This window comes from Adiantum capillus-veneris, chromosome 12 (genome assembly GCF_014529385.1).
Source record: "Adiantum capillus-veneris isolate H3 chromosome 12, ASM1452938v2, whole genome shotgun sequence".
Classification (NCBI taxonomy): Eukaryota; Viridiplantae; Streptophyta; class Polypodiopsida; order Polypodiales; family Pteridaceae; genus Adiantum; species Adiantum capillus-veneris.
In genome coordinates this window covers 99,463,919-99,490,768 of record NC_140942.1, presented here as the reverse complement: position 1 = coordinate 99,490,768, position 26,850 = coordinate 99,463,919, and the positions used below count along the sequence as shown (strand labels likewise).

The window sequence follows — 26,850 nt, the reverse complement described above, 5'->3', positions numbered from 1 at the left end:
CGTGTTTTAAAAATAGTCTGAATCTGCCCAAAAACTCAATAAAACCTGATAAGTTAAAAACAATGCTTTCACAGCACTTCCCAGGCGTCCTTGGATGCAACCACATGCACGAATGCAATGCAAACATAGATTCCTCGCGGGAAAGCGTCTGCTCTTCCTGGAAAACTCGTTAAAATATTCCGCTTTTTAAGAAAAGCTTCTCAGAACCCATCTTTATTCTTGTGCTTGCGTCTTTAAGCGTATTCCTCTTTTCGAGTTCGGATTTCCTCTCGACTATGGATATCCCCTTTCCGATGCACCCGTCACCCATCTTGTGACGCATCAGGAATACCCATCACCTAGTACTTTCCTACCGAACTTACGGTACAATCCCCTTCACGATGCTCTATGTCACCCATCCTATGACACATCAGAGATGTCCGTTCCCGGATGGTCGGATAGTTCTTACTGATGCTCCCTGTCACCCATCCGATGTGATGCATCAGAAGTACCCGTTCCTGGTGGCCTTACAGGTATTCCCTTTCACAGTGCTCCTGTCATTACTTTGAATGACGCACTAGGGATACTCTGTACTCGAATGTCTCCCGTGAGAAAAACCCTCTCACTTAAAATTCCAATAATTCATTTAGAATTATTTTTCTTGGTGTTCCAAGCGAGAAAACCCTGTCACTTATAAATCCAATAATTCATTTAGAATTATTTTTCTGTCTAAAAAAGCCAATTTAGCAACATCCCTCTCACTTATAAACAATTGTCCTCAACTGTAGAGGTCCAACTGAACTGCCGGGGAGAAACCGGAAAGATTCCAAATCTTGCTCAATGGCGAGTTGAGCTAGTCCTTTCTCAAAAGAGAACTTAATTTTTTTTTTTTTCATGAATTCAATACTTACCTTACCGGTTCATATCCCTTCTCTAGTACCTTGAAGATATCCTTCACCATTTATCAAACTTACGAGCCATGTAAGAACTCATCATTCGCGTCTTTCCAACAGAGCGGAAGTTTCGTCATGCGAGAATCTGTTAACTCAATTCCACCTTTTCAATCCCGAGAAGAATAATCCTTCTAGAAATCGATCTAGGTATGTGTCCTTGCGCACAATCCTGCGCTGTTAGTCCAGAGGGTATTAAACCTCTTGTGTCCTCCCACATAGGGAATGCCCAAGTCATAGAGCATTAATGTCGATGTTTTTCTTTCACAAATAGAGGCTGCGATCACCTTAAAGAAGGTTCTTGTTCTTGGCGGTCGCTCAACGTAGGCGGACAGTTCCAATCGGAAGATTCCTTGTGCACGGCGGCACTTTCTTCTAATCTTTTCCTCCTGCGAGTTATTACCACCAGCAGTGTTTTCTCGACGCCCATTAGAGTCTGTTCCTTTCAGAATCATAAAAAATGATTCACCTTGCGAGCATCAATGACACCTTGCAAAATCTCAGGCAGATAGGATTCTAGCCATAGCATTTTCTGAACGTACGTTCAAACCCGGTTCACAATAGAGCGAACCCTCTTTGATTCTCAGGGATATTCTCCCATATGTAATTCTTACCATTTTGAAACGGTTGGTGAATTATATTCTTACAAACAGAATAGTTCGAATTTATTCCAGCAGCGTGTAAATGCTACTTGACCTGCTCATGGAGAAACATATACCACAACCAAAAGTTGCTACTGTAATGGTAAAAGCACATAGCGTACTCAATGATCAACAACCATCAGAAAACCTCTTCTCTGTAGAGAAACTCAAATTCCTTCTACCGAACACATCTCAAATAGAGATTCTCGTGTCGGAATATCCTTGGCGCAAAAAGGCGCTCAAGAGAGTATAACAAACTCCCGTCCAGTTCCTTAGCATAGGTCTGCATCTTCGTGTGTTATCCATGTACTCAAAAGTGTACAATTCTTAATGTGTGTTAAAGTTTCGGTGAACCTGGGAAATTACCTTCCCTTCGTAAGATGCTTAGAGCGAAGACGCTCAACTTGATGATCACTTGGCTCGATCTTAGAGCAAAACCCGCTCATCAAATAATCTAGGATTTTAATCTTTGGATTCATCGAGCACAGGCCGTAGTCGTTGCTTGTTCCTTCCCTCGTAAAGAGAGTGCTCATTCGCTTGTGCAAAAAGCACTACCATATCTTCCCTTACCGGGTAGGGGGTGTGGGCTTAAAGAGTACTCAAGCTTCATGAAAGCTTTTCTTTGCTTGAAAACTCAGAATGGTTCCTTCATAATTTCCTACCCGCAATAGCAGGTAATTTGTTGGAGAACTACCGGATACCAGATCAATCATGGACCTTCCGGATGGTTAAGCAAAGCAGTTCATCGTATAAAACAATGTTCTGACTTAACCTTACTCTCATAAACACTCAAGAGTGATTGTCTTGGTTAGACACGTGCATATCTTGTGCATAAAAGCAATACGCAGTTGATGAGTTTCTCGAAGATTTAACTTTGATCAGAGGCTTGCCCTCTCACGTAAAGTTTGAGGGTCTTCTATTCAAAAACTCAGGAGTTAGATTGAATTCCCTTACTCCAAACTTTCTCCTTGCTGACTCCACCATTTCCTGCAAAGTATCTTGCAGATGGGTTTACAAAATTCGTGCAAAAGTCCTTCGTTAAATTTGTTCATCTTTCCTTCCTCAGAGAGGATCAAGAATGGAGCTACCTTGGCAAGAGTGAACCACTACTTGCTCGACTCGCTCGTGTTCCTATTGGGCAAACCAATCCCAATCTTCTTGAATGCCTTTCTCAAAGCGTAGAGGAAAAAAAAAAATTTGTCCAAAAATTCAGCTTTGAATTGAATCCAAGTCTTGTTGTAAGTTCCTTGCAGAGCTTTGGTATACCACCAAGTACTTGCAATCCCCCTTGAGGTGTTTGGTCACATGTCTCACCTTCGACACTTCTCAGAAATTGCCGTTTGCAAAGGCAACTTCAAATTGTCGAATGAAAGCAGTAGCTTTCAGGACATCTTCCCATCCGTCAAAAATATCAAACTTGACCGGAGTGTCCTGAGGTCTAAAGACCTTCTTCATATCCTTCCCGGAATGACGGGATTTCTTGGCTATGGTTATGGATTGATGTTCATGGATATTTTCTGGATTTTGAAGGATCTCGAGCATTCCGCTCCTTGGATTCGCTAGGTTCTTGAGCATCATGCTCTTGTTGCCTTCTCAGAGAATCCCAAGTCTTGTGTCGACTTCTTGCAGAGAGAAAAAAATTCCAACTTCGCGAGCTTTTTCCTGCAGGACTTAGGTTTCCGCCTGCTTACTTCTCTCTTGGCTTGTCATGGCTTCTTCCCGTATCTTCCCAGAGTCGTCCTCCTTTACAAAGAAAGAGAGGAGACCATGCTCTGATACCACTGTTACAAACGGGAGCGCATAATAATATAAAATATACTCGGATAAATAGAATTTATCACTTAATACTGAAGCCAAAGGATATATAGAGAGAAATAAATAGAGAGATAGAGAGTGAGAAGATCGACACAGTACTGGGGACCAGAAGATGGGCTGATCCCCCCCCCTTAAAGAGAATCCTTTATTAGGGAGAATCTTTTTACAAGCACAAGAACCGGAGAAAACCCCTCTGTTCTAAATCTCTGACTCGATGGTCATTCCTTCCCGTAAGGGAAATCCGAGAGACGAGCTCTCAATCCTTTTTCCGTCTGTACTCGGAGTTGAGACTCCACAGACAATTTCCGAATTTCGTTTCCGGAATTCCCAAGCGTAGGCTGAAGCCTTCTCGCTTCTCCTTCGTGATGAAGTACCTGGAAAACCACACACACAAACACGTGACAACAATTCGTATGGCGAATCCACAATAGATACCTGTCGCTCTTGGGCAGGAAAAGTGACTTTCGTGCTTCGTAGTCTTGCGATCTCTCGCGTCTTCTGGCGGCAGAGTCTTCTCTTGCTGGCGCTGGCAACTCCTTTTCAGTGAGGGCATGTTATGCTTTTATAGCTTCGTCGCTACGGCACGAATAGCTGCTCGCGTAGAGAATGCGGACGTTTTTTTTTTAATAATAATTTTTTTTTTTGCTGTTCTGCCAGAAAAAGAGAAAGAGAAAACGCTGGCTGATCTGTTGCCTTATTTATCGGATGGCTGCCCACTTATTAAATGGGCGGCCGGCGTATTTTAAAAATAGTCTGAATCTGCCCAAAAACTCAATAAAACATGATAAGTGAAAAACAATGCTTTCACAGCACTTCCCAGGCGTCCCTGGATGCAACCATATGCACGAATGCAATGCAAACATAGATTCCTCGTGGGAAAGCGTCTGCTCTTCCCGGAAAACTCGTTAAAATATTCCGCTTTTTAAGAAAAGCTTCTCAGAACCCATCTTTATTCTTGTGCTTGCCTCTTTACGCGTATTCCTCTTTTCCAGTTCGGATTTCCTCTCGACTATGGATATCCCCTTTCCGATGCACCCGTCACCCACCTTGTGACGCATCAGGAATACCCATCACCTAGTCCTTTCCTACCGAACTTACGGTACAATCCCCTTCACGATGCTCTATGTCACCCATCCTATGATGCATCAGAGATGTCCGTTCCCGGATGGTCGGATACTTCTTACTGATGCTCCTTGTCACCCATCCGATGTGACGCATCAGAAGTACCCGTTCCTGGTGGCCTTACAGGTATTCCCTTTCACAGTGCTCCTGTCATTACTTTGAATGACGCACTAGGGATACTCTGTACTCGGATGTCTCCAGTGAGAAAAACCCTCTGACTTAAAATTCCAATAATTCATTTCGAATTATTTTTCTTGGTGTTCCAAGCAAGAAAACCCTCACTTATAAATCCAATAATTCATTTAGAATTATTTTTCTTTCTAAAAAAGCCAATTTAGCAACAGACATGGTTGCAATAGGGATTAGTCAATTGGGCATCTATGAGGTCTCGGCTGGATCTAGATGCGATTGCTAACTGCATTGCCGATAAATCATGGTCTAAGATCCGAATAAATGTTGAATGTCATGTGATATCTAGTGATGTCTTGTGATGTGATTGTGGATTGGTACATGTGTTAGATGTGTGTTCCTAGTCCGTAGGTACTAACAGTCAGTGTCTGCTAAGATAGTTTATGGCTTCTGTCTGTTTTACAGGCGTAATTGAGGGCGATTACAATGCTTTCAAGAGGGGGGTATGTCACAAATGGGTGACGTGGCCTGCACAATATACACACACACCCTTCCTCACTTGGCAAGGACTCCTGGACTGCAGCAGAAATGTTGACGTGGCCTATGCACGGACACAGACACCCTGGCTGGACTGAGGCAACGTACGGCAGAATTGGGCAGCAGCGTGCGGAAATTGTTAGCCACGTGGCGTGCTGTACGAACGGCAGATTTGCGTGGATTTTTGCTGCATTTTGGCTACGAAATATCGCCTGAAAACTCTTCACAAGAAATTGCTTTAGCTCACGCAAGTTAGAGAGAGAGAGAAAGAAACTCTTTGCTTTATTTTTAAGGGCATTTTTTTATGGACAGCTTTTGAAGCTTTTGGGCTCTGCTTTTAGCATCCCCTTGTACTCTTTAAATACGCGGGTTGGCCTCTCACAACTGAGAACATGTGGACGCAGAGTCTGAGTGTGAGCGATTGCCCACACTCTTGCACTTTGAACACAGATTAATACAAAAAGAAATACTGAAAGGGGCGCCAGTCTTTGGGGCCAATATCTCTAGGCTCGACGAAACTCCGCCGGGCTAGTGTCGAATCAATTGTAAATTGTGAACTATTTGAAGTGATTATTTGTGGTGTCGTGGTAGATTCTCGACTTGGAGTGTCCAAGTCTCTTACAGCCAATCACCAATTGCTTGCTGTCTCCTTACGATACATCCCAACATGATGCAACTTGGATTTTTCAGTAAAGTTTCCGTTGGCAAAAGCAACTTCAAACTGTCCAATAAAAGACAATGCCTTGGAGATTGTCACAAACTGTTGATGTGTCAAGCCATTGGAGACCTAGAGCGTTAGGACTCCCTAGCTCTAACCCTAGTCAACCTGCAGATCCTGGCTGAGGGACCAAAACCCTAACAAAAGCAGAAGAAGGAGGACTTACCTTGGGGTGGAAGTCCGCCACTCCGTGTCTCGTGTGCCATATATCTCTCTCTCAATTGAGTTGTTTTGAAGTTCTCAAAGTTTGTGCAGTCTGCTCTTTTTCCGTTGGCACATGGTGCCCTCTCGTAAGACCTGTTGCTAGAGTGCGGGTTCCGGATGAAGGTTAAACAGTATAGTGTGGGGCTAGAGGTAAGAGGGGGATGTGGCTAAAGATAAAGACAAAGCAAGAAACAGGGTGGGCTTGTAGTGGTTTTTGGGTAAAGTTGGGCAGGCGGGGGGCAAGAAGGAATGGGTAGGGGCAGTCTCGGCAGGAATGGGAAGAAACCTGGGTAGTTGGCAGCAAAAGCGGGGAGTGATGGAGACATAGTTATAGGGATTGGCCATTTTCAGGTCTCTGTTCCCCATTCCCATCCTAATTTCCCATTCCAGATTCTCGGTCCATGTTTTAGATTTGAGTATCCGAAACAGGGAATCGCATTTCATGCATGTTGCGTTCCCCGTTCCCCGTTCCGATTTCCCGTTCCGGGTAACTATGGATGGTGAGCTGCAGGCGAGTCGTCGTGAGGGGAGTTGAGGGGGACAACGATGGCGAAACACGAGCTGCATCACAATGTCCGCGCGGGCAGAGTCAACGAAAACAGCTCGCGAAGTTTGAGGCTAGGGGGGCAACAAGGAGAACGAGGGGCAAGGTTGAAAGGCTAGGGTTGCAGGTCTAGGGTTAGGGTTATGAACAACAGTTCTTTGTTACATACAACAGCTCTCTCTCTCTCTCTCTCTCTCTCTCTCTCTCTCTCTCTCTCTCTCTCTCGCTTAGAGCAGGATCTATACCAGCTATTCTTGAGTCAGGACTCACGTGAGGCATGATGGCTCTTTCAAGAGCACCCCCCTCCCCCCCCCTGCCATCACTTCTACAGAGGCCTGGGGCCAGTACGCATCATCTCTGTACACAGTTCCTGATTAGCCCTCCCCCCCTTCCCGACCCCCCTGATCCATGCCTACACACATGTGCTTTTTTCACCGTTGAGATGGTGAGGAAGGCCATTGACAGGATGAGGACTGGGAGAGCATATGATCATGATGGCTTAGTGGCTGAGCATTTCACGCATGCCAGAGATCTACTAGCAGAGCTTCTAGGAGTTATGTTTAACCGTGCCATGTGTGAAGGCTTGCCTGATACTTGGAGCCTATTTACTATTGTACCTATCTTCAAGTCGGGAGACCCTGTGGAGTCTGGGAATTATGATTGGACACACATTGGTACGGTTGTATGCATCTATTCTTGAACAGCAACTAAGTAGATGGATAGAGAGGGAGGGGATATGCGCAGCCGGGAAGGCAGGGTTCAGGAGGGGTTTTTCTACTCTTGACCATATCTTGACACTCAGAGCCATCATTGAGGAGGGAAGATCGCGTGGGAGACGGATCTATTGTAGCTCTATGGATTTCCGCAAAGCATTTGACACAGTGGCCAGAGCTAGATTGATGCGCAGATTACAGCAGATGGGAGTACCCACACAACTCATTTGGGGGTCATGGCATGATACAGGTGAGGGGCATGTACGCACCTCACAGGGTCTATCCACACCGGCTCACTCCACTATTGGAATGAAGCAGGGCTGCCCAGTCTCTCCTACTCTATTCGGTATGTATGTGGATGAGGTTTCTGACTACATTGAGAGAGATGGTGATAGAGGTGCACAGGTGGCAGGGACATGGTTTCCACTATTGTTATATGCTGATGATATTGTGTTGATCTCGGACTCTCCGGAGGGGATGCAACGTCACTTGGATGCTTTGCATAGGTTTTCTCAGGAAAGTGGATTGTTTGTCAACCTTGGTAGAACCAAGGTCATGGTATTTAATACCACCCCACAGTGGATCAGGAGGTCAGCGCCGGCATTCACATATGGCCAGGAGACGGTGGAGTATACAGATGCTTACACTTACCTTGAAGTGGTTTTTAGTGGGCCAGCGTTTTCATTGAGGAGGGCAGCAGAGACTAGATTGACCACAACCCATGCAGCATTGGGTAGATTGGAAAGGATGTGTTCATAGGTTCAATTTCAGGAGCCTCGGACGAAGCTCTGGCTCTTTGACACTTTGGTGGTTTCTGCATTGCTTTATGGAGTTGAGATTTGGGGACCTTCATTGGATCATCACGGGAGGACAGGCCGCAATGATGGATGGGGGGACATGGAGAAGCCTCTGGTCTCTATGATCTCGCGGCTCATTAGAGCCAAGGGTTCAGTACCACGTGCTATTGTCCGAGCAGAGCTAACTGCCCCCCCACTAGTGGTTGAGGCGCTCACCATATCTGTCTCCATACACCGCATGTGGGAATTTCCCAGAGACAGATATGCCTGCCTTGCACTTGAGTCCTCTGGACAGTTAGCCATGCAAGGAGATACAACATGCTGGTATGGGGAGATGACATCATGGTTTCAGGCGCATGGGTTCAACATAGACAGATTGCCTCCCTTCCAGTCCTCATTGGATGCACCCTATCTGACTCTTACACAGTCCGAGATCACCAGGTTCATTCGCTAGGACTTGACTCAGCTAGACACCAGGAGGACATGGATACAGCCAGCACAAGAGCTGGGCACGAAGATGGCTTTGTACAGAGAGCATCTTCTCCAGCTTACGGAGGATGGTTTTGTGACGAGGTCCAGATACATGGACACCCACTTGTCTCATGGGATATGATGTGCTATTGGCCAGATACGCACATCTTCACACTAGCTGCGGATCGAGAGTGGTAGATACAGCGGAGTACCAGCAGAGGCCAGGACATGCCCCTTGTGTGACATTGAGCCTGAGACAGAGTTACACTACACATGCCACTCTGCCGTCTACTACGAGATACGAGGCCGCTTCCATTGCTTGTTTAGAGAGGGCTTTGGACCATTCTCCAGAGTGATGCGGTACGAGGATCAGAGATGCCTGGGTGTGTTTTTGCTCGAGCTGCGCAGACATAGAGAGAGCCTGATGAGAGGAGAGGCTAGCCAGTCTCAGAGACAGATCACAGACTTCTTTAGAGCTGCCACTAGACACCTGGAGGAGTTACTACCACAGCAGAGCTCGTCGCCTCACACGAGAGGCACACTGATCGACCGTGCGACTGAGCTGGGGAGATCCAGATGCCCACGACTGCGGAGGACTACATAGCATCGACGTAGGCTGCATCAGAGGATTGGGATCACTTTGGCCCGACATGCATGACGCCCGGTCAGACTACTGACCATGGAGGAGATTGATGAGATCCGCCAATGACCGATGCTGGATCTCTTGTGATCTAGCTATCCCAGCGAGCTGCTTAGTTCACACCTAGCAGTTTAGGATTCCATAGTATTTTATTTTGTCATTCTGTCATTTTGTGATCTTGTTACTCTGACTTTGTATCAGATCCACCACATTGTAACTTTCTGGTCTCATAGGTCTCTTTGGCCTTTTGAAGACATTAATATAACATTCCATTTTCATCTCTCTCTCTCTCTCTTCTTCAGCACCTGCAGCGTGACCTACTCTGTGCTTCAGCGTGACGTGGTTCAGCCCCTGCACCGCGACCTGCTCTGCCAGCGTGAGGTGCTTCAGCACCTGCAGCGCGACCTACTCTGTCAGTGTGAGGCGCTGCTGTGACTCGCGCATGCTGCTGTAACTCGCGCGCCCGCATGTACATACAGCACCCCCTTCAGCTCGCAGGTACATACACTGGCAGATTTCAAAATCCAGGCATTTTCCAGATTTTCCGAATATTCCGAATTTTTAATTTTTCAAAATCTTGCGCAAAGGAGACCTCTGAGCCAATCACTTGCAACATTAGGTGGATGAGCCACAACTCCAACACTTTGATTTTGTTTTTGATTTGAAACAAATTCGATGATCATAGATACGTCGCTACCGGGAGCAGCTTCCGGTTTCGTTTCAGGCAACGGTATCATGAGAGAACAAGCTAGTATCTTGCAGAATCTGAGAACTTGAGGCCAGACAGAGCTGGTAGAAGCACAGTGGGAACAAGTACAAAGCAGTCCAAGTCTGAGGGCCATTGTAGAGGAGAAGGAAAGAGAGGGACCTGCTACAGTAATGAGGTATATGGATGATCCAGAGGTCTTAAGTAGGCTAGGAAATTCCCTTGGGTTTCCATTGCCAGAAGGATTGACCATTGATCATGAAATTAGTCAAGCAACACCAAGTGTGAGGTTTCGAGGTGAAGATATTGGAGAGGAGGTCGAGGAAGGATTGGTTCTTCACCATGCAGCAAGTACAGGAGATGCAAAGGACCCTGCACAGGACACGGAAGCCGTCAATGTCTCACCTGCTTGCAAGTCGCGAGCAAAGGCAACCTTCATGCTCACGAACAAGCGGATGGCGCAGATGGAGAGGGAAATGAAGGAGTGGAAAACAGAGATGGAAGGATGGTGGAAGGAGAAGGCCAACCTCCTTCAGATGGTCTTCAATGAAGGCGCACAATGGAAGAAGGAGAAAGAGAGCCTTAACGTAGAAACAGACACTCAAAGAAGAAGTCTCAGCCCTCAAGCAGGAGAACCCAAACGGCGAGATACGGATACTGAAAAATGAAGTCTCAACCCTTAAACAGGAGCTTGCTGATAGAGTAAGCAGCGGGTTAGAGGAAGGCGAATTTCAGCCCTCGGTAATAGATGAAATCAAGGAAATCAAGGAACAGGTAAGGATGATCACAGAGGAAGAGAAACTGAGTGTGGCAAAGAAATCTTCATGGGCGGAGATGATAACAAGGACACAGAAAAAGGCGGACAAGGCCGAAAAATGGATTGAGGTCGCCAAGAAACGGAAAGGTCAAGAAACTCCTTGTACACCGACGCTTATCAACATGACCCTCGAAGAGGAACAAAGAAGGCGGATGCGAGCACTGCATGTGAGACTGACCGGTCTCAAGGACATAAACAATGTGGAGAAAGAGGTCACAAGCCTTACATCAATGATGGGGATGGAGAAGCCTTTGCACACAAAGGCATGGAGGGTAGGTAAGAAAAGTGATGGCACGGGAGAGTCTTCAAAGGGGAGAGCTCTCATACTACGGTTCCCCTCGTTGGAAGATAAGAAGGAATTCTTGAGGAAGAGACCTACTCTCAAAAAGACAGGTATATTCCTTGGTGATGATCTGACTCTCTCACAGCTCGCACATATGAGAGAGGTAATGCCAGAGATTATAGCGGCAAGGGAGAAGGGAGACACAAAGATGGACGGGTGGTGATTTTAGAGCGGCACACTGCATGACGGTGCGAGACCTATGGGACCACATTGCAGATGGCTACCTGGAATTGTAATGGGTCTATGAGGTTGGACGGGGGTGCATTTGAGGACAGTTTCAAAGACAAGGATATTGTATTCTTCTCACAGACTCATCAGGCCCCTGGACAGGTGATGCCACATGTGTTGGGATACAGATGGGAGATAGCTCATAGGACAAATGCGAGATCTGAGCATGGGAGTAGAGGTTCAGGAGGAGTAGCAGTGCTATTCAGAGAGGAACTACAACCATTACTACATATTGTACGAAGAGATGATCATGCTAGATATATGTGGGTGAGACTGAGAGCTGACACAGGTCGATTCCTATATATTGCCATATGTTACTTTCCTCCCGGTACATCAGTGTATGCTGCATCGAGAGGGCAGTCGCCTTTCTCTATACTAGATGATGACATGTGGGAGTTTTCTAGGGATGGTGATATCATTCTCCTAGGGGACTTCAATGCCCGAACGGGCAACTCGCAGACAGTCTTCTACGACACTTCAAATGAGATGCTTAGAGAGCTGGATGTGGTTGAGTTGGGACTTGACAGATGCTCAGATGACAGAGAGCAGACGGAGTATGGGAGATACCTCATGGAAATGACGACTACAAATGTATTAGCAGTGGATCATGCTCTCTTGACACTATCCCTTAAATTTCAGTATAGTACAACCCAAACATCAGGAGGCAGGTCACACACCCGCTATACATTCACACCAGAGATTCATTTCGTTTATTCAGAGGAGATCTGAGACCGTCTATTGGAAGGCACAGCTGGCACAAATGGTACATGCCTCTCAGTGGAGGAGTGCACCACTCTATTGATTGAAACACTGCTTGGGGCTGCATCAGTGGCGTACCCACACACTCAGCCGAGCAAGAGACGACATTCTGGGAGCATGCCCCAAAATAGTTGGTATGATGAGGAGTGCAGAGAGATGAGAGCCCAGCTTCAGAAGGATCTTCTCTTAGGAGTCATCACTTACAGACAGTCTCGGATTGCTTTCCGACGCCTTGTGCGACGGAAGAAGCGAGCTTACCTAGCTCAGATGGAGCGAGACTTATATGAGATGTTCTTGGGTAGGGACTCAAGAGAGGCATGGTGACTCTTCCATGAGCACTCCCCTCCCCCAGTGATTACTTCACCTCATGTGTGGGGCCAGTATGTGACATCATTATATACGGTTCCAGGACAGGAACCCCTTCCAGACCCTACCAAGCCTTGCCCAGCTACGAGCACTTTCTTTACACGTGAGATGGTACAAAGGGCCATTGATAGGATGAGGACCGAGAAGGCATATGATCATGACGGTCTAGTAGCCGAGCACTTTATACATGCCAGGGATATGCTGATGGAGGTTCTCACAGTGTTGTTCAATCGTGCCATGTGTGAGGGATTACCTGAGACTTGGAGGCTGTCTAATATTGTGCCCATCTTCAAGGCGGGTGACCCTACAGAGCGTGGGAAGTACCGCACTATTATGGTTGGACACACATTGGCACGGTTGTATGCATCTATTCTGGAGCAACACTTGAGTAATTGGGCAGAGGGCAAGGGTGTACGAGCAAAGGGTCAGGCCGGCTTCAGGAGGGGTTTCTCCACTCTTGATCATATTCTGACACTCGGGGCCATCATTGAGGAGGGCAGAGCACATGGGAGACGGATCTATTGTAGCTTTGTGGATTTTCGCAAAGCATTTGACATGGTACCAAGAGCTCGATTGATGCGCAGACTACAGGAGATGGGGGTGCCCATAGAGGTGATTTGGGGGATTATGGCTTTGTACAGATCAGTGATGTGACATGTACGCACTATGGAAGGGGCATCTGATTTAGTTCACTCTACTATTGGAGTGAAACAGGGCTGCCCATTGTCTCCTACTCTATTTGGTATGTATGTTGATGAGGTATCTGATTACATAGACAGAGAGGGTGACAGGGATGCCCAACTGGCAGGGACGTGGATCCCATTGTTGCTATATGCTGATGATATTGTGCTGATATCTGACTCACCAGAAGGTATGCTAGACATTGGGATGCACTACGCAGTTTTGCTGAGGATAGTGGATTGTGTGTAAACCTAGGTAAAACCAAGGTTATGATGTTTAACACCACACCGCAATGGGTCAGGAGATCAATACCTACTTTCAAATATGGTCAGGAGATTGTGCAGTATACGGATGCATACACTTACGGATGCATACACTTACCTGGGGGTAGCCTTTACTGGGCCGAGATTTTCTTTGAGAAGAGCAGCAGAGACTAGACTAACTAGAGCTAGTGCGGCTTTGGGAGGAATGGAGAGGATATGTTCGCAGGTTCAGTTCCAGGAACCTATGACAAAGTTATGGCTCTTTGATACTTTGGTTGCCTCTACTATGTTATATGGGGTGCAGGTTTGGGGACCTTCTGTAGGCCAGGATGGTTGGAGGCGTAGCTGATTAGAGCCAAGCCTTTCGTACCGCATGATATCATTCGAGCGGAATTAGCTACCCCCCTATGGAGATTGAGGCGCTTACCAGACCAGTCTCCTTTGTACACAGTTTGTGGGATACTACCAGAGACAGATATGCCAGGGTGGCTCTAGAGTCCTCCAGACAATTAGCTCTTAATAGCGATACATCATGCTGGTATGCACAGATGGCATCATGGTTTCAGACACATGGTTTCACCATGGACAGGTTGCCTCCTTTTCAATACTCTCTACAGGCACCCTTGAGGTCTCTGACGCGGGTAGAGATTAATAGACTCATTCGTCAGGATCTGATCCAACTGGACACGGGGAGGACATGGATAGAGCCGATACAGGAGTGGGGCACAAAGATGGCTTTCTATATAGAGCATCTTCTCCACCTCACGGAGGATGGGTTTGTGATTCGACCTGGCTATACGGACACGCATCTTTCTCATGGTTTGCGCTGTGCCATTGGCCAGATACGCACGTCCTAACATCAGCTCGAGATTGAGATTGGCAGATTCAGAGGGACACCAGCAGATAGCAGGATATGCCGCTTATGCCATCTAGAGCCAGAGACAGAGGTACATTACATATGTCATTGCACAGTGTACTATGAGAAACGAGGCCGTTTTGATTGTCTATTCAGAGAAGGTTTGGGGCCTCTATCTAGTGTCATAAGTTATGAATATCAGAGATGTCTTGGGCTATATCTACTTGAGTTACACAGGCATAGAGAAACTTTATTGAGGAGAGCTAAAGAGAGACAACCCCAGAGACGGATCACAGATTTCTTCACACTAGATATTGTACACCCAGAAGAACAGACAGAGGAGCAGCCAATAGTGGAGAGGTCTGCCCGCACTACTGGCATTGTCATAGACCAAGCATTGGAGCTAGGGAGATCTAGACGACCCCGATGGAGAAGAGGAGCTAGACAGTTTCGAGGGAGGCTACAACAAAGGATTCGAGCCATACTTTTTCGTCGTCCAGTGTGCAGATGAAGATGGATCTATACTTCCCTCCCATATTGTCTACACATTGTACTGCTTAGTTCACACATTTCACGCCTTGCACCTTTCACACCTATCAGCTTAGTTTAGGTTTCCGCAGTATTTATATTTTGTTATCCTAGTTTAATTTATTTTGTTAATCTGACTTTGTATCAGATACACCGCATTGTAACTTTCTGGTCTCATAGGTCACTTTGACCTTTTGAAGACGTTAATATAACATTTCATTTCTCTCTTTTGACCATAACTTGCTCATCCAAACTCCGATTTAGGTGATCTATAGCCTCAATCGAAGAGCACGAAGCCCTCTACGCATTGATGTAAAGACAGAATTTTTCTGTGTAATGGAAGGCTTTGCTGTAACAGCATCTCAGAACTGAAAAAACTGTCAAAACTTTGCGTTTTTTTTGCCGACTTGAAGGCAATGTCAGACAAAACTCGCAAGGGTGGAAAAGCCACACTCGCCATGGAGAATGATGCAAAATCTCCAAGGAATTTGGATGCTAATCCAACCACATCATCTACAACAACGGAAGCAATGATCATGGCTTACTTGATCTCGTTACAAGAAACCGTCAACAAACAAGGTGAAGAGTTGCGCGCACTTGCAATGGAGAATGGTACTTTAAGAGTTTTTATTGTGGAGAATGAGCACCTCAAGAAGGTTCTTGAAATGCAAACAACACGCTTGATGCATCTTGAGAATGAAGTTCAAGAATGTAAACGCTCTCTTGTTGACATGAATGTATTGAAAGAGCGCTTGAGCAAAGTTGAGAGTGATCATGTATTGAAAGAGGAAACAATAGATACAATACGACATGATGTATGTGAGATGAGAAATGCATCCAAATCATGGGCTAATATATGTAAGGATAATGTGGTTTCTACATCTCCTATCACGCAAGCCGTTGTCCAAGCAAAGAATGTAGAGAATGTGGACACTTAAGAATTGCACGAACGACAAAAACGCTCAAAGAACATCGTCATTCGTGGAATCAAGGAGGAAAGCATGGAAACACCCCAATCTCTTGCAATTGCTATTGAAGAGTTTTTTGCTACACACTTTGGCATGTCAGGAATCATGGCTTATGGTGCACATCGAGTTGGAAAACAAGGAGTCCCTCGCTCGGGAGAAAGACCTATTGTATGTACCATGGCTGATGAGGTAAAGAGAAAGATCATCCTTGACAATGGTTGGATCTACCTCAAAGGAACAGGTTGTAATGTATATGAGGATCGCACTATTATGCAACAAAATGTATGTCGCAAAGCATACGAGGAAAGAAGCAAGAAGGTTAAGGTATCACCTCAAGAAGAAAAGCCACTTAAGGAGGATGCAAGTCCACCCAACAAATAGGGACACATGATCTATGAGACCAACTCACGCTTGCGAATAAGCTTTTGGAATTGTAACGGGTATCCATGGAATGCGGGAATTGGCATTGATGAGCTTACGAATGACTCCGATGTGATACTTCTTGTCGAAACATGGGAGCATGATGCGCAACGAATTCTTGGATTTGACAAATACGATGTGCATTCTTTGATGTGGGCCAAAAATGCAAAGCAACGAAGAGGCCAAGGAGGCGTAGCATGTATGACCAAAAAGGGTTTGAAAGATGTTTCCATTGTCAAAGAAGATAAGTATAAACGCTACTTATGGCTGAAAATGAGCCCACCAAATGGTCAAGTCATGTTTGTGGCCGGTTGCTACATTCCTCACTATGACTCCAACTTTTATGCTTGCTTGAATATGGATAGAGATCAGCCCTTTGTTGAACTAGAGGAAGACATTGCTCATTGCAAGGATCAAGGTGAAGTCATTGTTTTTGGAGACATGAATGCTCACACAAATATGCTACAACACGACACACAACACGTAGACTGGCGCATGTCTCAAGAAGAATGGATGACTCATACATGTATAATCGAAGTTCTAATGATGCAAAAGAAGTGGATCACTATGGAAAGTCACTTCTACATATGTGCAATAGTACCGGAATGCTCATTACAAATGGTGTATCTCTATGGCAAGGCACCAATGACTTTACATGTAGAAAGCACAACGGTGCTAGCGTGATTGACTATATGTTGTTCTCGGAAGCCACTCTAGAATGCATACAAAGCTTTACACTTGGTGAATAGAATCCGGAATCGGATCATAGGATGTTATGTATTGACCTCAAGTGTGGTAAACGGCCCGAGCATGTAGCCTCCAATCATGATGTGAATCATTTGTACCTACGTCTAGACTTCAAACGAGCACTTATATATGCTGATATGGTGGACCAAATGTTAAGCATGATAGAGCATCAAGAGAGCCCAACATTAGAATGCAAGTGGAAAGTTTTCAAAGAAGTAATTTTCTCTTGTGCAAAGGAATGCTTTTCGGTGAAACACATGTCTTGCAAAAGGTCTAAGAAGGGTAGCACCAAGAAGAAATGGTTTGACATGGAATGTAGTCAAGCCCGAAAACATTTGCTAAGATTGGATGCAATCAAAGACAAGGAAGTTTACTTGGAATGTTCACACACATACAAAGCACTTGTTCAAAAGAAGAGGAGAAGGTGGGAAGTCGAAAAACAACTTCTTTTAGCACAAGAGAAAGCACATGCATGTGGCAAGTTTTGGCAAAATCTAAAAGGCAAGCGCGTTGAGAGCTTTGGTGACTTGACTCTTGAGGATATGTATATGCATTGTAAGAATCTGTATGAGCAACCCAATGTTGATAAGATGGAGTGTTGTAGCTCCCTTCCGTTTATGTCTCCCTTCTTTACCATTGAAGATGTATGCCGCGCGCTTGAGAAACTTGCTACTCGTAAGGCAGGTGACCTTCAAGGTGTCAAGGCTGAAATGATTAAATGGACAAGCAAGAAAACACGATATTGGATATGCGATATGTTTAACCTTGCACTTCAGTATGGCATGCCTCATGATTGGAGTGCAAATTGGATCAACCTTTGCACAAAGGAGGAGATGTAAACAATGTGAACAACTATCGCACTATAATGGTTGGTTCTTTAATGGCAAAGTTATTTGGATGTATCATGGAGATGAAGATAAGTGAATGGGCTGAAAAGAATGGCAAACGTGCACTTGGCCAAGCAGGTTTTCGAAAGCATCATAGCACTATTGATCACCTTGTCACTCTTCGAGTTCTTATGGAAGCGTCTCGATTGAAAGGAAAAAAGTTGTATTGTTGCTTTGTGGATTTTAAGAAAGCTTTTGACATGGTACCGCGAGGAAATCTTTGGAGACGTATGCAAAGCCTTCAAGTGCCGAGAGAATTTATGCATGCAGTCTTTCGCATCTACCAAAAAGTGATATGTCGATTACGTATGGGAGATGGAATTTCAGAATTTTTTGCAAGCACTATTGGTGTCAAACAAGGATGCCCACTTTCCCCAACCCTCTTTGGGCTACTCATTGATGAATTGGAATGCATGGTTCTTGACTTTATGCAGCAAGAAGGCATAGAAGAGGTTAAGATTGGAAATGCGGTGATCATGCTTTTGCTTTATGCCGATGATGTAGTACTCTTGGCACATACCTTAGAAGATGCACAAAAGCTTATGAGTGTCTTGGAACGCTTTTGCCTGCATAGCGGGCTGATCGTGAATGGATCCAAAACCAAGGTTATGCTTGTAAAGACCCTCAATGATGAAAATCCATGCATTGTATATAACAATGAGAAACTTGAAGTGGTAGATCACTTCAAGTACCTTGGCCTTGAGGTTCCATCCAATCATAAATGGAAGGATTGTGCAATGCGTCGCTTGGAAGCCGGAAAGAGTGCCTATTATGCATTTGAGAACATGTGCAATGCAGGAGAGATCAAGTGTTGGGCTCTCAAAAAGTATCTCTTTGACACATTGGTGACACCGGTGCTTCTTTATGGAGTGGAGGTGTGGGGTGGAAGCATCGGAAGTCTACTTGGAAAGAGTTTGAGAATGTCCAAAAGCGTTTTCTCACCAACTTTCTCCAAGTCAAGACACAAACACCCTACATGCTCTTATTTCTTGAGTCCGGATTGCTTCCCATTGAGGTCTTGGGCATGCAAAGGGTTGTGGAGTACATGCGTAAGACACAACGTAGCCCTTTGCATCGACTTCCTAGCTTCGCATATGAAGCAAGTCAAATGGTTCAAAAGACATGCAAGAGCAAAATACTAAGTTCGGGGTGGATGCTTGATATCAAGAAATGGTTTGGAAGATGGGATGCATGTCACTTGGTCAAGGATGCGTCGATCGACTCCCAAGTTAATGAGGCCTTCTTACAACGCCAATGTATCACGGCTTGGGAGAAATCCGGAGGTTCTCGCTTCAGCCATTACACCACACACGTTGCCCCAAACTACAAATCTCTCTTCTTCTCGGAACGAGGTAACCGAACCCATTCCTACATCCTTGAGCCCATCCCGTTGAGTGCGATCCGCACCATTGCCTCCATTCGTCTTAGCTCCCATTCTCTACGCTGCGAGACAGGACGTTGGGGCACTGGCGAGGAGTGTCATCGACTTTGCACCTTATGCCCTCGTCAAGTGCGAGAGAGTGAGTACCACACACTACTTGAGTGCTCAGCTTTTGACCACATTAGGTCCTCTTTTCCCCATATATTCAGCCATGATCTCTCCCTACATACCTTCCTCTCCCAACCACGATGTGGACTCTCTATTGCGACGCTCATTTCAACCATTTTTGAGCATCGAGAGTCACTTATGAACTCCACTCACACCACGTGACATGTTCATTTGGTCCCATAGGTCATATTTGACCTCCCAGGACGATAATAGAACTATCTATCTATCTCTCTCTCTCTCTCTCTCTCTCTCTCTCTCTCTCTCGCGTGGGTTCAGCATAGACAGGCTGCCACCATTCGAGTACTCATTGGATGTACCATCTCTCACTCTTACACAGTCAGAGATCACCAAGCTCATCCGCCAGGACCTGATCGAGCTAGACACCAGGAGGACATGGATACAGCCAGCAGAGAAATTGGGCACGAAGATGGCGTTCTACAGAGACCATCTTCTCCAGCTTACGGAGGATGGTTTTGTGACGAGACCCAAATACATGGACATCCACTTGTCTCATGGGATGCGATGTGCTATTGGCGAGTTACGCACATCTTTTCACCAGCTACGGATTGAGACTGGGAGATACAGCGGAGTACCAGCAGAGGCCAGGACATGCCCCTTGTGTGACATGGAGCCTGAGACAGAGTTGCCTACACATGCCGCTGCCTCGTCTACTACAAGATACGAGGCCGCTTCCATTGCTTGTTCAGAGAGGGTTTTGGACCACTCTCAAGAGTCATGGGATATGAGGATCAGAGATGCTTGGGTTTGTTCTTGCTCGAGTTGCGCAGACACAGAGATAGCCTGATGAGTGGGGAGGCTAGCCAGTCTCAAAGACGGATCACCGACTTCTTCAGAGCAGACACGGGACAGCCGAGGAGCCACGCCCAGAGCAGAGCTCCCTCTCGTCTCACACCAGAGGCACACTGATCGACTAAGCGACTGAGCTGGGGAAATCCAGGTGCCCACGACTGCGGAGGACCACATAGCATCGACGGAGGCTACGTCAGAAGATTCGGAGCACTCTGGCCAAGCGTGCACGACGCTCGGTCAGACTACTAACAATGGTGGAGATTGATGAGATCCGCCAACGATCGATGCTAGATCTCCTGTGATTCAGCTATCCCAGCAAGCCGCCCATTTTGCTTAGTTCACATCGACCAATCTAGGACCCCATAGTATATATCTTTGTTTTGTATTGTTGTTATTTTGTTACTTTGACTTTGTATCAGATCCACCACAATGCACATTGTAACTTTCTGGTCTCATAGGTCACTTTGGCCTTTTTTTTTTTTCCGAGAAAAAGATCCTTCTATTAGTTAATGAAAACTGCCCATAGGGCTACATCCACCTCTGCAAGAGAGGGCTACAACAAGCATGATGGGGAGACTCTCCCAATGAAAAAATAGCATATATACAATGAGGCTAAATCAAGAGATGGGAGGAGGGAAGAGCCACACAGGTGGACAGTAGTAGTGCCATCTGAGCACCCCCTGGACTAAGGTGTAGAAAGGCCCAGGGCGCCAGAGTCGAAGGAAAGCCTGGTGGCACTCCCGCATGTGGTCGGAGCTACCCTGTAGTCCCTCAAGCTGTCCTCTGAGAGTATGGATCAGCTCTAGCCAAAAGTCACGAACTCTCTCTGCTGGTGGCACAGGGCGAGCCTCAAAGATGCGGAAACAGCGGGCCCGCCAGATGAACCAAAGTGTCAGGCCACTGATGAGCTCCCAACACTCCTCTCTCTCATTGCACCACTCCTGTGGAGTAAGCTCTGTAGCAGGCTGGAGTGTAGGTCGCCCCCCTTGCATCACTATCATCCTGCTGGTGGAAGATAGCTCAAACTGAAGTGCCGGGCCCGTGAGGGTGGACCAGGCCGCTGCCCCCCAAGTGTACTGTCGAGCCGTGGAGAGAGCAAGCATCAGCCGAAGAACTCGTAGCCACACTTGCTGGGCCGAGGGACAGTCCCAAAGACAATGACGCTGACTCTCCACCAACTGGTCACAGGCTGCACATGCGGCCGAGAGACCACTATGCACAAGCCAGCTCCCTAGTGCTGTGGCTTTGTGTGCAACCAGCCACTGAAACAAAGTGACGCGCCTCGGCTGTCTGGAGTCCCACAGCCTCTGCCGAAAGGCTGCCAAGAACTCGACTGTGAGGCCCTCCTCCTGCCAATGACGTGCTGCAACGGCGCGGGCCTCTCTCTGTGCTGCAAGTATATGACGTCCAAGCCGAACAGTGTACTGAAAGAAGGGGACTCCTGGGCGGTCTGCAGAAGAGAAGGGGTCCCTCCATAGCCACTCACCAGGATCCCACTGTACTCGTGCCAGTGGACAACACTCCCAAGGCCATAGCCTCCAGTGTCCAGTCTCAAGAGCTGCTGTTTTGAAGACGTTAATATAACGGCCGAACCGACAGCTTTCATCCGGGTAGCCTTGGCACCAGCCCCGCCCATGTACCACATCTTACATCCCCCCATTAGTACAGGATGGAGCTAGATAGCTTGATGCATTCTCATGATTGTACTACCTTGAGCATATAGACATGCATATACCCCTAGAGATAGAGCTCCATCCCTCCTCAGATACTCCACTACCTACATTCAGTTCAGTTTTGTATCAGTTTTGTTTCATTTGTCTTTCCGATAGACGGATGACATACACACCATGTACATTTGATTTGTCTCATAGGCCGATTTCGGCCTGACATAGACGTTAAAAATCTTTCTTTCTTTCTTTCTTTTTCTCTCTCTCTCTCTCTCTCTCTCTCTCTCTCTCTCTCTCTCTCTCTCCCTATTTTCTCAATTGAGAGAGATTTTCTAGGATAAAAAGTTTCTCTCTCTTTGGTTTGCTTTTAACCTTGCTTTTTTGAGCCCTCATATTTCTCTGCTTTTAGATTTTGGAGGACCATCTTTTGGGCTCCATGATGGAATCCCCAATGCTCGCCTTAAACAGTAAATTTTAGATTTTGGACCATTCTCAGGGGCGAAGCTTGAGATTCCCGTAGTGTTGTGTACATTCAATTGAGAACATCACTTTTACCACACAATTACTTTGTACCCAGAGTATTATTTATAAAGGGAGACCCAACTGGGGGGGGCTGGGAGTGGCAGATGTAGGCCTGCGCTCCCTTTACTCTGGTGTTCAGATCGGTCGATTTTAAGTCCTGCAATACCAATGAACAAAGTATTTCAGATGAGCAGCATTCAGAGTGAATTTATAATGTACTTGCTTCAAGTAATAACATTCAGACAACAGAAAAAATTACTCCGTTTTCCAATATTCCACCACAATGATCACCTAATGTTTCACATTGTGTGACAATATGTATTGTCAGGGACTGTACATATTGTCGCCTGGTGTATGAGCTTGAATGGTAACATGAGTATTGTCATGGGATGAACATAACGTATTGATAGGTTCGTGTCTCGAACATAGGCAGCCGTGTGACACATACACACACATGCCCACACACATCTATATACATGGCACTGAGCTTGAAAGCTCGTCAGGGTCTGTTCTACAAAGCTCTGATAAATTTTACGATGTTGATAAGTACTTTTATGGAAGGAAGAGGCTCATTGAACTTTGCATGTGATAAGATTGTTCTTGTCTGATTCAAACAGATCTGCAGATGTTTATCTGAAATTGCTAGAAGAAGGGAAGCAAATTGCTCTAGCTTGGAAGCATATTCTTCCCTTCCTGTGGATGTACCTAAACCAGAGGTTGGTTTTCCGAAGTGGTTTTTCCCCCCATTTTTACAGTTGATTTTTGAGTGTGAGGCAATATGATATTCGTCTTTTTTAAAAATTGCAGGAGGTCTTAGCGCGCATGTTGATTCTTTTGCAGAATCCTCTTGGAAGAGGTCGCCTTGCATTTCAAATTTTAACAGTTAGTTTCTCGCTATCCCATATTTCAATCAAATCATGGTTATTTGTTTTTGTGGGTTTTTGTTTTCACTATTCGTGGGGGTGTGAAGATCATCTGTGTCAAACAAAGTCTCCCATGCTTTGTTTCAGCTGACTTACTCGTGCTTCTTTGATGTTTATATTTTCACTTGGATGTGAGATTTACGAAGGCTTACATTTGGATTAGGTCTTGCTTTTGCAAAAATAATGACTGGATTAATGATTCCCAAATTCACCTAGGCTCGCTGCAAGAACCCAGGCAATAGGTGGCAAGCACAAGAAATTAAGGCACAAGGTGCCATAGTATCCAAGCATAAAGCTAGTACAGCTTGGCATCGAGTCATGAATGAAATGGGATGGCGTTATGGCGGAAACCTTAGTGAGCCATTCATAGTGTGATTAGTACGTTAATTACAAGAGAGATTAGGGAGAGAAGTTGACACCTATACAAGTAGAAAAACATGGTTAGATTAATGAAAAATTAATATGCAAATGGTGGATACAAAGTAGGGTAGAGTGATGGCTAATGAGAGGATGTGAGATTGGATACAAAGTGTACCTTAGGCTTCATTTATGGACTTGGGAGAGGGCATCTGTTGACCTAATCAGTGATGTGAAGTGTAGGCTTCCAATGTCTTTCTCCATAGGGGGGCTGCTAACTGCCCTCTAATGCTCTCGTGTGATACGGACTTGGCTCTAATCAGTCGAGAGATAATAGATACCAAGGGCCTGTCCATACCTCCCCACCCATCTTAACCCTTAGAGGGTCCAAAAACTTAAACCCCATAGAGCATAGCTGAAGCAACCAAGGTATCAAAGAGCCAGAGCTTTGTTCGGGGTTCCTAGAACCGAATGTAGCGGGAGGACACAATGTGCCAACGGAAAAAGAACAGACTGATTAGACTTTAGACGCTTCAAAATAGCTGAACTGAAAGAGAGACACTGCACATGAGACAGAGTGGCGGAGTTCCATCCCCAAGAGAGCGCTGGCCTCAAACGATGGTGCCCCTTTCGATATTTTTTATATTGATTCAAAATGGTAGAACTTTGGTAGCACTCCTCTGCACCTCCACACGGTAGGATGCCAGAAAGTGAGCCCTTAGCACAAATTTCAAAGCCCTTGGCCTGCCAAAAGGATTTTACATAAAAACATCATATCCAAAAGCATGTGGTCCCAAAAGCCAACGCAATTTGTGGAAATGCGCAGTTGCCACGCTAGGAGTCAACGGAAACGCAGGCGTTCGTACAACTGCCACGTCATCTCTTTAATCATTGGGCCACTCGACGAGACTTCATCACTCCTCTTGCAAATAAGCTTAAGAGGTCCGGGCCATGAGATTTAGAGGCTTTTATAACCAAACGCTCCCCAGACAGCAACCTGCATCGCTTGGAGGTTCCGAGAGTAAACACTACTCAGATTATATCAATACACCCCCCCCCCCGCCCCCCCGGTAAATAACCATCTAGGTCGGGGCCATGAGTAAAAATACCATTATTCAATCATTCAATACTCCCCCCGCAAATAACCACAAGGGTTTGGGCCATGAGTAAAAACACCAATATTCAATCATTCCATACTCCCCCCTGCAAATAACCATTGAGGTCCGGGCCATGAGTATATTCAAACCTTATCAAGCATCAATTCTTCCTTCAATACTCCTCAAGGAAAGCCCGAACCATGAGTATCAATGTGGACGAAGAGGTAAAAGAACTCATGGCTTTGATGGGGTGTAATGAGCCGATGCACTCAAGAGCATGGAGAGTGGGCAACAAGAAAAATAGGAGCAAGGGGGAAACCTCGTAGGAAAGGGCACTCATCCTTCGTTTTTCCTCCATGGAAGCGAAGGACTTTTTGAAGAAGAGACCAACTCTGAAGACAACGGGCATCTTTCTCGGGGATGATCTTATCCTCTCACAGATCGCTCATATGCAGGAGGTAATGCCAGAGATTAGAGCGGCAAGGGAAAAAGGTAAGATTTCTTTTTACCGAGATGGAAGAGTGGTGATAATGGAACCACGCTTCACATGACAGTGTGAGACCTATGGGACCACACTCAAAGTTGCTACCTGGAATTGTAATGGATCTGTGTGTCTTGATGTGGGTGCTTTTGAGGAAAGTTTTAGTGGGAGAGACATTATCTTCTACTCTGAGACACATCAGGCCCCTAGGCAGACTACGCCTCACATTAGTGAATACAGATGGGAGACCGCCGCCTGTAGACAGGAGACACGAGCAGAGCACAGAGGGCGGGGCTCAGGAGGAGTGGTAGTGTTATTCAGGGAAGAGTTGCAACCATTGATACATATAGCTCGTAGGGATGAGCAAGCTAGGTACACGTGGGTGAGACTGAGAGCAGAGACAGACAGATAACTTTACATTGCTATTTGCTACTTTCACCCGAGTACGTCAATGTATGCACCACCCAGAGGAGAGTCCCCCTATCCTATTTTGGATGATGACATCTGGGAGTTCTCTAGAGATGGTGACATCATCATTATAGGGGACTTCAATGCTAGGATTGCCCATCATCAGACAATTTTTTTTGATACTTCAGAGGAGATGCTGAGAGAGCTGGATGTTGCAGAGACGGGCCTGACTACTATACTGACACAGACATTACATGATGCAGCAGCAGAGGCATACCCACACACCCAGCCTGAGTAGAGACACCGTTTTGAGAGCATGCCCTTGAACAGCTGGTATGATGAGGAATGCCGCGAGACTAGAGCTAGACTTCAGAGGGAGGTGCTTTTGGGGGACATCACTCACAGACAGTCACAGATTGACTTCCGGCGCCTAGTGCGGCGGAAGAAGAGGGCATTTCTGGCTCACCTAGATCAGGACCTATACTAGCTATTCTTACGCGTGGCGGCTCTTTCATGAGCCCCCCCCCCCCCCCCTTGCCATTACCTCTACAGAGGCCTGGGGCGAGTACGCGTCATCTCTATACACAGTTCCTCGACAACCGCCCCTTCCCGACCCCCCCCCCCCCCCCCCCCCCGATCCATGTCCCCACACATGTGCTTTTTTCACTGCTGAGATGGTGAGGAAGGCCATTGATAGGATGAGGGACTGGGACAGCATATGATCATGATGGCTTAGTGGCTGAGCACTTCATTCATGCCAGAGATCTACTAGTAGAGCTTCTAGCAGGTATGTTTAACCGTGCCATGTGTGAGGGCTTGCCTGATACTTGGAGCCTATCTACTATTGTAGCTATCTTCAAGTCAAGAGACCCTATGGAGCCTGGGAATTATCGCACTATCATGATCGGACACACATTGGCACGGTATGCATCCATTCTTGAGCAGCAGCTGAGCAGATGGGCACAGAGAGAGAAGATATGTGCAGCCGGGCAGGCAGGGTTCAGGAGAGGTTTTTCTACTCTTGACCATATCTTGACACTCAGAGCCATCATTGAGGAGGGCGGATCACATCGGAGACGGATCTATTGTAGCTTGTGGACTTCCGCAAAGCATTTGACACAGTACCTAGAGCTAGATTGATGCGCAGATTACAGGAGATGGGAGTACCCATAGAGCTCATTTGGGGAGTCATGGCATTATACAGGTC

The 26,850-nt window shown here is 46.2% G+C and overlaps 1 protein-coding gene across 3 annotated transcripts in view; it reads left to right on the top strand.

Annotated features, from left to right (window-relative positions):
* LOC147446206 (ARM repeat superfamily protein) overlaps positions 1-26,850 on the top strand; it is a 204,488-nt gene that overhangs the window by 76,144 nt on the left and 101,494 nt on the right. For all 3 annotated transcript variants that reach the window (XM_086525470.1, XM_086525469.1, XM_086525468.1), the window contains exons 19-20: positions 22,995-23,093; positions 23,185-23,259. In XM_086525470.1, coding sequence (XP_086381596.1) covers positions 22,995-23,093; positions 23,185-23,259 — 174 coding nt within the window. The remainder of the gene's footprint in view (positions 1-22,994; positions 23,094-23,184; positions 23,260-26,850) is intronic.